General features: G+C 44.2%; 1 protein-coding gene across 2 annotated transcripts in view; it reads right to left on the reverse strand.

Moving 5' to 3' along the window:
• Positions 1–10,350, reverse strand: part of LOC121879794 (glutamate synthase [NADH]-like) — a 78,668-nt gene that overhangs the window by 27,350 nt on the left and 40,968 nt on the right. For both annotated transcript variants that reach the window (XM_042386584.1, XM_042386583.1), the window contains exons 6-9: positions 3,996–4,127; positions 1,373–1,516; positions 931–1,019; positions 178–382 (exon numbers count right to left, since the gene is read on the reverse strand). In XM_042386584.1, coding sequence (XP_042242518.1) covers positions 178–382; positions 931–1,019; positions 1,373–1,516; positions 3,996–4,127 — 570 coding nt within the window. The remainder of the gene's footprint in view (positions 1–177; positions 383–930; positions 1,020–1,372; positions 1,517–3,995; positions 4,128–10,350) is intronic.

Genomic DNA, 10,350 nt, shown 5'->3' on the forward strand with positions numbered 1-10,350 from the left:
TTTTATTGCTGTGATATTTTTACTTTGTGTTCTTCATAAACTTTGTTATTTTTACTATGAACCGAGAGTAAAGTACTGTATTTCTATTCCACTTTTAATACCAGTGATATTCCCGATTTATTTAAATAGTCGACGACACAATATCTATGTAAAATTATCACACGATATAACACTAACCTCAGGCAGAGAGCGTCCACCGGCCATAACCAGGAACTCGAGGCAACAGTCAACAGCACCTGAGTCAGAGAGGTTGGGCTCCACCACAGGGTACAGCTTAGTCAGTTCATCACCATACTCAGCACTCTTCATCACTCCCTCTCTTGCCTTCATTAAATTCACATTACCGCGCAGGGTATTGATCTCACCATTGTGTGCCATTAGCCTGGGGAGGAGAGTGAAGAGGTTGTAGTTTCCCAACACAAACAAATGAAAAAAGTTAGAAATTATGATGTTTCTTTGTACAGTTTATGGATACTGTATATAATTTGTGTTAAATATATTGTCCGTGTGCTCATTAACACGCATAGAAAACATATACGATATGAATAATACAGTAATTATAATGTTAAATTTGCATTTCTTGTTACAATATAACTATACCTGGCCTAATACACAATATACCAATACCCCTGTGCAGACAATTCATCTTTATGGACAGTGACAAAGTCCCTTTATTTTTATATAGATAAATTAGTAAAAAACACATCTGGGAATTATGAAGTGAGATGCATTTTTCAGTTAAGTAGTTCCATATTGTGTTGAAAATATTGTGTGTGTATGAAGCATGGACTCAAGATGTAAGCTACAAAAATTAAACGAGTCAAATAGAATACAGAGAACACGTCACTAAAATAGATGTGCCTAGAAACACTACATCAAAAGAACAAGTTGCTGCAATACTTCAACTACCAGAAAAGACATATTACCTACCTCAGTGGGTGGGCTCGCTCCCATGATGGGAAGGTGTTGGTGGAGAACCGGGTGTGTACCAGAGCCATGTAGGTGGAAAAGTTAGGATTCTGTAAAATAAATAAAGTCATAAGTTAGGTTTCACCATTTATATATTACTACCTGTATAACAAAGAGCAATTCCATACAAATATCTAGATTAATTATATATAAATCAATCTATGTACAGTATATACAGGTCTATACGGTGCATTATTTAATTTTCAAATATAATAACACAAATACCCTGTACATCTCCTCAACAACATATATGCTCTTAAACAAACATACTCCCAATAATTAAGACATCTACCTATTACAGATGGAAAAATACAGGATTACATAAACAAACTGTACCCATGCCAAGAAGTAAAATATCTAACAAAACTCATTGAAATTGGTAGATATAAATTTAATTACTTACATTCAAATCACCAAAGTAAACCCAGAACTGATCAGAAGTGAGCTGGCCCTTGTACACAACAGTGGTGGTGGACAGCGAACAAATGTAGAATCTACAGCCAGGCCGCAGAAGGTTGTGGGTTGCTTGCTTCCTGTTCACCCACACCTGCAATACAAGGGGCACATTCTTAACTCAGTGTTGTATTATTAAGGAAAATCAGGTTCTCTACTCTGACATGGTAAACCCATTTGTCATTAGAAAACACAACTCCTGCTTTCCTCTTATATATTGTCGTAAAATAATCTATAAACCTTGTTGACGTAGTACTGAATGCCTGACACAGCTACAGAATATGCCCATTTTGACCCAGTGACAATTAGGAACACACACACAGATGGCACCAATCAGATATCCTGAGAACCAGCAACAGGTCCAACAAGCTGACGAAGGATTAATTCTTGCTCCAGAAACACAAGCACGTCCTTAGAACATAAATATTCCCTTAAATGACGATATTGAAGTTATAATAGAGTTGCTGGTGTACCGATTAAATTTAAATATGTCCGAGGCAAATCTGTTAAAATGAGTTAGAGTCTAGATCACATGAAGAATCTCCACCCCGGTTGAATTCACCCTTAGAAATAATTACATTAATTATAAGGGAAAGCTAATCTGGAGACGACTCATAGGAAAGCCATGAACAAAATGACAAGATATAAAACTGTACTAGCCGTAGAACACTGGAGTGACGTTTTCCCCCACTACCTGTCACCTGCGTCATCAAACCTGGTCAAATGACTCAATCAAGATCCAAAGTCGACAATGACGATACAGTTGGTTATAAACTTATAAATATACAATAAAATATCGCGCTACTAAAACAACTTAATTTTAAAAGTATTCAGTACCACATCCTTCATAAATTTCTCAAGTTTATATTTTTTATTGACATTATTGTTAGGTAGTAGGTAGTAGGCAGCTATGAAACAGGGAGGTACTACCGCCTGGGAAGATATTGGAAGCATAATGTATTGTCTAATGGTAGACCCTGCTGCTACATGGCATCACGAAAATTGTAACCATGTCCCAGGTTGCTGACTTTCTGCCTCGTTTGCACACAATTGCAGTCTCAATTGTGATTTGTTGTTTCATTTTTGTATTTCTTTATTATTATTATTATTACAGTGTTATTATTATTAATTAATTTTTTTATTTTAAAATTTCTATTTCTATTATAAAGTCTATTTACTATGAATTATTATTATTACATTTTCGCCCCCAGGCCCAATGTGGGTCAGTGACCTGTGCCCGGGTGGACTAATGCCCGTAAAACAAAAAATATTACTGTACACGAGTTATGTTTGTTTACATTACGAACCCATGGTCGATATTGACAGCTGAAGGATACGGAATAATAAACGACTCCTGAAGTCCTTAGGGAAATTTATACAAGAATATGGCGCAACAAATATGTTCTGTTTAACGTGAAGATAAGATACCCCAGCTTATTTCACCTGATTAGATACCCCAGCTTATTTCACCTGATTAGATACCCCCGCTAATTTCACCTGATGAGATACCCCAGCTTATTTCACCTAAAGATTAACTACCCAAACACTAATCTAACCTAATTTAATCTACTGTACCTTAACCTAACCTAATTCCGAAGTAGCATTAGGGGTGTGTAATGTTCAGGTGATCCATTCCTCGTATTATCCACACTTAAGTAGAATCATTATCATCCAATTTCATCATTATTCGTATCATTATCACCATCATCCACTCCCTCCCTCCCATTACCATTATTTCCCTGTCTGATTTCTACCATTACCATGACCAATATTGTTACCTATCTCCCATCGCAGTTAACTGTAGTAGCTCATTTGATACTACCATTATCACTATCCCAGCCCCTACCATTATTACTACCACCATTCCCTTTATCACCGCAACTAACCCCCTCCCCCCCCAATTATCACCACCACTACCATTATCCTCATCACCACTATCACCACCGTATCATTTTGCACCATAAGCATGGGAGGGGAGGGGGGGGGAGGGTGGTGTTGACGCGCGTACTCTTACCCCGCCACCACGTAAGACCATTAATGCCTGCTGGTCTAAATATAACTTTCCGCTGTTGGTTGGGATATAATTAGAGCGAGTTTATTTTTTTTTTATTTAGTCTATTCTTGATAATGAAGTTTGTTTAATAATGATTTTTGTTCAGTTATGATTATCTGCCACGTAAGTTAAAGTGTCTAAAATACGTCTGCCAAGTATTGATGTTGGCACGGTCAAGTCAACCGTTTCCCACCCACAAGCTCCTGCCTACATAACACCGTCCTGGATTTCCATTGGCTGGTTCACTATGACGTCAAGAGGGTAAGGCGCAGAAGAGAGCTATTGATTGGTGGTTGCAGACGTGACGTAAATGGGAGGAGCACCTCTTGCAGGCTTCTGGTTGGTGGAGAGTAATTTTCATCCACGCCACCTGACTATAATATAATGCCAGACTCAGAATATCTACCTGTTCTATATTAATCACAGGTAAACAACTAGTCAAAACTATAAAAATTAATAAAAGTAATAAAAAAGTAAAACAAAAATACAGGGTCACAGAACATTGGTACTCCATAGTTACCTTTTTCCTGAAGGTGGCGTCATCGATGTCTTCAGGAGCAGCGATGAAGACTTGCCTCATGAACGGTTCAGAGCCCCTAGCGACCTCACCAAGGATCGACCTATCAGTTGGCACGGTCCTCCAGCATAGTACCTTTAAAACACACACATACAGAGGTTGGTAAGTTATCAATAGTACTATATATATATACACATGATTATACATACACAATTATACATACACGATTATACGACACACTCACACGGTCATATACACACGATTATACGACACACACTCACACGGTCATATACACACGATTATACGACACACTCACACGGTCATATACACACGATTATACGACACACTCACACGGTCATATACACACGATTATACCACATACATATATATACATACACGATTATATACACGCGATTATATCACATACATACATACATACACACAGTCATACTGCACAAAAGAATGGTAGTTATAAAGAATTGCGACTCAAGAACTACCATACTTAACCAACCAATCATGACAGAACTACCACCAATCAACCAATCATGACTTCTAAAAAACAACATCCTGAAATCCCACTAACCAATCATTAGTCAATAAAACATTATCCTTGTATGGACTGAACATCAAATATGGTTAGGTTAGGTTAGGTTAGGTTACTAGTGTAAATATATCCTATCCTATCCTATCCTAACCTAACCTAACCTAACCTGACACATCAAGGTATAAACATTCTTGTGTCCTCACAACGGGGTTATAATTTACCAAAGAATGTGAGGAATGTTCACCCAACCTCGATAATATAACATCATTATTAACATTCTTGGCTAGAAAACCCCCCCCTCCCTTCTCTCTCTCCCACCGAGCTGCCCTCCCACCCCCTCCTCCTCTCCTCACCGATAGAGCTGCCCCCTCCCACCCTCCCCACCGATAGCCAGATGAGCCGAGAAAATAGAAGTATGCCTATAGCTTCTGTTTACCTATAGCCTCATTGTTTACCTACAGCCTCAGTGTCACTATAGCCTCTGTTTACCTATAGCCTCTGTTTACCTATAGCGCCTGTTTACCTATAGCCCCTCGTGTTTATTTGTTCCTCTTAGACTGAACCATGAGGTCTGACTTGAATGATTGCTGTGTTTAGTCTCGCCCGGAATGCAATAAAAAATATCAAACTTGCAAATTGTTTTTTTTCTGGTAATGCTTGCAATAACCCACGACATGACGATAGCCCACCACAAGAACGATAGCCCACATGACGATAGCCCACATGACGATAGCCCACCACAAGAACGATAGCCCACATGACGATAGCCCACCACAAGAACGATAGGCCCATCACATGACAGTAAGATGGTGGTGTGGGGGTAGAGGTTTTTAGATCTGTCAAGCAGTGTTGAGGCGGGCACAACCCCCGGGCCCCGACACACCATGTTTAACTATCTACACACATATACGTACACACAGGCAGGCATATACGTACACAGACAGCATATACGTACACAAACACACATATAGGTACACAGGCTAACACACAAGCACACACAAACACACACACTTAAGCAATCACACACTCAAGCACACGCAATCACATCCCCCCCCCTCCCAAATAACACATGCAAGGCCACGCGTTCTCCATCTCATTGTGTGGCCAAATTATCTTACTAGTAGTTAGCATCTGCGTCGTAGCACCACACAAGCGCTGGCCACCACACACACAGCCTCCCATCCCACATACGATAAATAATAGCCACACAATCACTTCCCTACAGTCCATTAACTAACAATCAATACCGGACAATGATAACGCTAATAGCATATTATCACCCAATAGCTAATTTAAACTAGAACTGTTTATACATACTAGCCATGAATAGATACTAGAACTATGACAAACATCAACTAGCAATGATAAACACACACACCACATATTTCCGACTACTGGTAGAATCTTGAACTAATGTGAGGTTGATAGGATTCGTATTAGTTCAGTAAAATATTATAAATGTTGTTTGGTCTTTTGGTTAGTGTGAGTATGGGGGTATAGGGGGGTATAGGGGGAGGGTATAGGGGAGGAAAGGAAAGAAAGGAAAGGAAAGGAAAGGAGGAGGGAGGGAGGGAAGGAACAGAAGGAAGGAGGAAGGCTGCAATAAGTCACTCGTACCTTGAGGGCCTCTCTGCAAGTGTGTGCTGAAACAATTTAAAGTAGTAGAGTTCTTATTGCCACCCTGGTAACCTGTACTACCTGGTGACCTGCCTAGTACACCAATCACCACCCACCCAAGGCTACAACACACCCACCACCTCCTCCTCCTCTCCCCACCAGACCAAACACTTCCTCTCTCCCCACCAGACCAATCCCCCAGACCAAACACATCTTGTTTAACCAACATATACACATCCCCAGTGGGAATCAATGCTCGCGTGACCTTGAACAACCTACCAAACCCGCTGGCCTAGACTGCTCGCGCCCACCCACTGCGACAAGGTCAATGCGGAACCAACGCTAAACTCCACCAATCCACGGCCACGGAGGCTATGACGTCACAACTCCCCACGTCAATTCCACCAATCCACGACCACGGAGGTTATGACGCCACAATTCCCCACGTCTATTCCATCAATCCACAACACGGAGGCTATAACGTCATAACTCCCCCGTGCCTACCTCACCAATCCACGACCATGGTTCCTATTACGTCATAACCCAGGACCAATAACTGATGGGATAAACTTCATAAACGAAAGTATATCGCTATTATCGTTATTTTATGTCGTTACTTTTTGTTACTGGTAATATACTTAGATGTTTATTAATATCCCAGACACTCAGGTGAGATTAGTCCCTAGTGCTCAGTGACGATATAGCTGATATATGAGGTTTTTAAAGCCTGTGTGGGGCGGGAGGGAGAGAGGGGGGAGGGGAGAGGAGGAGGAGAGGAAGGGAAGAAGGGGAGAGAAGAAGGGTAGGGAGAGGAAGAAGAGTAGGGAGGAGGGAGGAGGGAAGAAGGGAGAGGAAGGGAAGATATTTCACGAGTCATGGTGGCCCTCTGGTGGTGGGTCGGAGTAAACAGTAGAGCCCAAATCTCTTGAGGAACACTGTGACGTCACCAGCAGGTCTGCCCGGGCTCATTCTACTCACTTCACTAAATGAGATTTCTGCACGAACGCGCACGCACACACACGCAGTTACCAATATAACACTAAAAATGTAACTCACCTTTTTTGATATTTAACGTTACCGAGGAAGGAAGGAAGGAAGGACACCTGAAGATTAACCACCCTAACACTAGCCTAACCCGTACCAAACATAATCCCGCCCAAATAGCGTCAGGGTGGCTAATCTATAAGCTGGGGTGGCTATTCTTGTGTAGTGATATGAGGAAGATTGTACAAGTAGTTACCGAAATAGACAATCGTTCTTGGGGGGGGTGGGGTGGATGGGGGTGCTTCCTCCCCCCTCCCTACCTCCTCCATTTTATACTGTCTGCTTCCCTTCCTCCTCCTTCCTATATGCCTCCCCTTCCATCCTTTCCCTCCTTCCTTCTCTCCTATACTACACTTTCCCTTCCCACCCCTTCCTCACCATTCCATCACCCCCTCCCCGTGTACACAAAGACCCCAGACTGTTTATGTATGTGACTGTGTGTGTGTATGTGCTTAGTCACCACATTCCACTATACTGTTATGCTTACAGTCACACACACACACACACACACTTATACTTCCGTAGGTAACTATTAAGGTCCTGTTATAAACAGTATTAGACGGGGACAACCCAACAGTCTCACATCAACTTTTCATTATCGTCACGTGGCCACACACACACACAAGTTTCACCTCAAGGCCAGAGTTCAGTTGCACCATATATCATCCACCACAATCCACCAGCCACCACAATCCACCAGCCACCACAATCAACCAGCCACCACAATCAACCACAATCCACCAGCCACCACAATCCACCACACGTATTCCAGGTGGTAGCAACAGCCCTTGACCACACACTCCCCAACACACTCGTCTGCTTGACCACGTTGACAAAAAACAGGACAGAGAGGGAGTGAGAGGGGGAAGGATGGGAGTGAGAGGGAGGAGAGAGAAAGAGAGAGAAAGAGGGGAGGAAGGTAGTGGAAATGGGAGAGGGGATGAGAAAAGAGAGAAAGAATGGGAGGAGAGAGGAAGGAGTGGAAATGAGAGGAATGGAGAGAGACAAGGGGGAAGGAGAGGGAATTATAGGATGAGAGGGAGGAGGGAGAGAGAGAGAGAGAGAGAGAGAGAGAGAGAGAGAGAGAATGGGAGAGGGTAAAAGAGAGGGAGAGAGAGAGAGAGATAAAGGGAATGGGAGGGAGGGAGAGGGTAAAAGGAGAGGGGAGGGAGAGAGAGAGAGAGAGAGAGAGAGAAAGATAAAGGAATGGGAGGGAGTGGGAGAGGGTAAAAGAGAGGGAGGGAGAGAGAGAGATAAAGGGAATGGGAGGAAGTGGGAGAGGGTAAGAGGAGAGGACTCAAGGTGCACACAACACTACAACACCCCCCCGCGGTCTGGCCCGGCCTAATATCAAGGATGGAACACCAGACCGTCCTTAAACTCATCTCTTATTGTCTGTCCTCTGGTTAGGTTAGGAGAAGGTTAGGCTGAGTTAGGTTAGGTTAGTGTTAAGTGAGGTTGCGTTAGCGTCTGGGTTGGATTAAGTTAGGTTAGCGTTAAGTTACATCAGATCAGAGCAATTTGGGTTAGGTTAAGTTAGGTTAACGCTAAGTTCGGTTAAGTACCTTCTAACACCCTGCCACGACCATATAATTATATAAAATACTACAACAGGTAAAGGTCAAGTTGTCCAGCAGGGCCATGGTGACCTGACGGAGGAGTACTGAGCCGGGGTTATCAACGAGGGTATGGCGCCCAGCTGACTCCTTTGTTTATGTTTTGTGACGAGTTAAATCTGGGGAGTGCAGGGGAAAGGGAGGGGGGAGGGCAGGAGGAGGGAGATGAGACGAGAGAGGGGGAACAGGAGGAGACGGTAGGGGAGGAAATGTCTGGGAGAGGGGAAAAACGAGAGAGGAGACTGAGGGGAGGAGGAGGGACTTGAGGCGTGGAGAGGTGAGGGGAGGGCGTTGACGCTAGCAACCTAGACAGACAGGGAGGGGAGGGAGGGGGAAAGAGGAGAGAGGAGGGGAGAGGTAGAGTGACACGCTTACCTCATGGGAAGGTTCCAGGAAGCGGCTTTACCAGGATAATACTGAACTGGGTAGACGGCTGGACGCTCAGACAGACAAGGTAGAGATAGACAGGTGGACAGATAGCTAGACAGACAGGTGGACAGATAGACAGGTGGACAAATAGCTAGACAGACAGGTGGACAGATAAACAGGCAGGTGGACGGAAAGAGGTAGACAGGAAAACGCCTGATATAGCCTCAATAACACACACACACACACACTTTAGTACAACCATATTCACAAACACACACAAACATACATATAAATACAGACACACAACACACAAACATTCAAATATCCACCATAACACACATACAAAAGCGTACAAATAAAAAATACAAAAATAAAATGATACACATACAAACACGTAAGTACACTCCAGAGAGACGAAGAACACTCAGAACTGCCACATAGGGACTGATGCAGTGGGGGAGGGGAGGAGGGGGAGAGGTAGGGAGGAGGGGGGAGAAGAGGAGGGAGGTAGGAGGAGGGGGAGAAGAGGAGGGAGAGGGGAGAGGAGGGGAGAGGAGGAAAGGAGGGAGAGGTAGGAGGAGGGGGAGATGGGGAAGGAAGGGGGGAGAGAAGTGAAGGGGGGAAGAGGAAGGGGAAGTGAGGGGGGAAGGAAGAGGAAGGGGAGAAGGAAGGGGGGGAGAAGAGGAAGGGGGGGGAAGAGGAAGGGGGGGAAGGGAAGGGGGAAGTGGAAGGGAGAAGGGGAGAAGAGGAAGGAGGGGAGAAGAGGAAGGAGGGGAAGTGGAAGGGGAGAGAAGAGGAAGGGGGGAGGAAGGGGGGGAGAAGAGGAAGGGGAGAAGAGGAAGGGGGAGAAGAGGAAGGGGGAAGAGGAAGGAGGGAAGGAAGGGGAGTGAAGAAGGAGGATGGAGAGTAGGGAGACGAATGAGAGTAAGGAGAAAGGGGAAATGGAAGGAGATGAAGGGGTAGGGAAGGAGGGAGGGAGGGAGGAGGGACGAGAGGAGGGACGAGGGGAGGGAGGGGGGAGGAGGAGGACGAGGTAGGGGGAGGAAGGGAGGACGAGGGAGGGAGGAGGGATGATCAATTGCTTAGTTGTTGAGGCTGACACGTGATGGCCGACTGTGAAGAGCCGTGTAGCTTGACGAGTGACCACCGCCAACACCACCACCACCAC

Source organism: Homarus americanus, unplaced genomic scaffold, assembly GCF_018991925.1.
Source record: "Homarus americanus isolate GMGI-L3 unplaced genomic scaffold, GMGI_Hamer_2.0 scaffold42643, whole genome shotgun sequence".
Taxonomy (NCBI): domain Eukaryota; kingdom Metazoa; phylum Arthropoda; class Malacostraca; order Decapoda; family Nephropidae; genus Homarus; species Homarus americanus.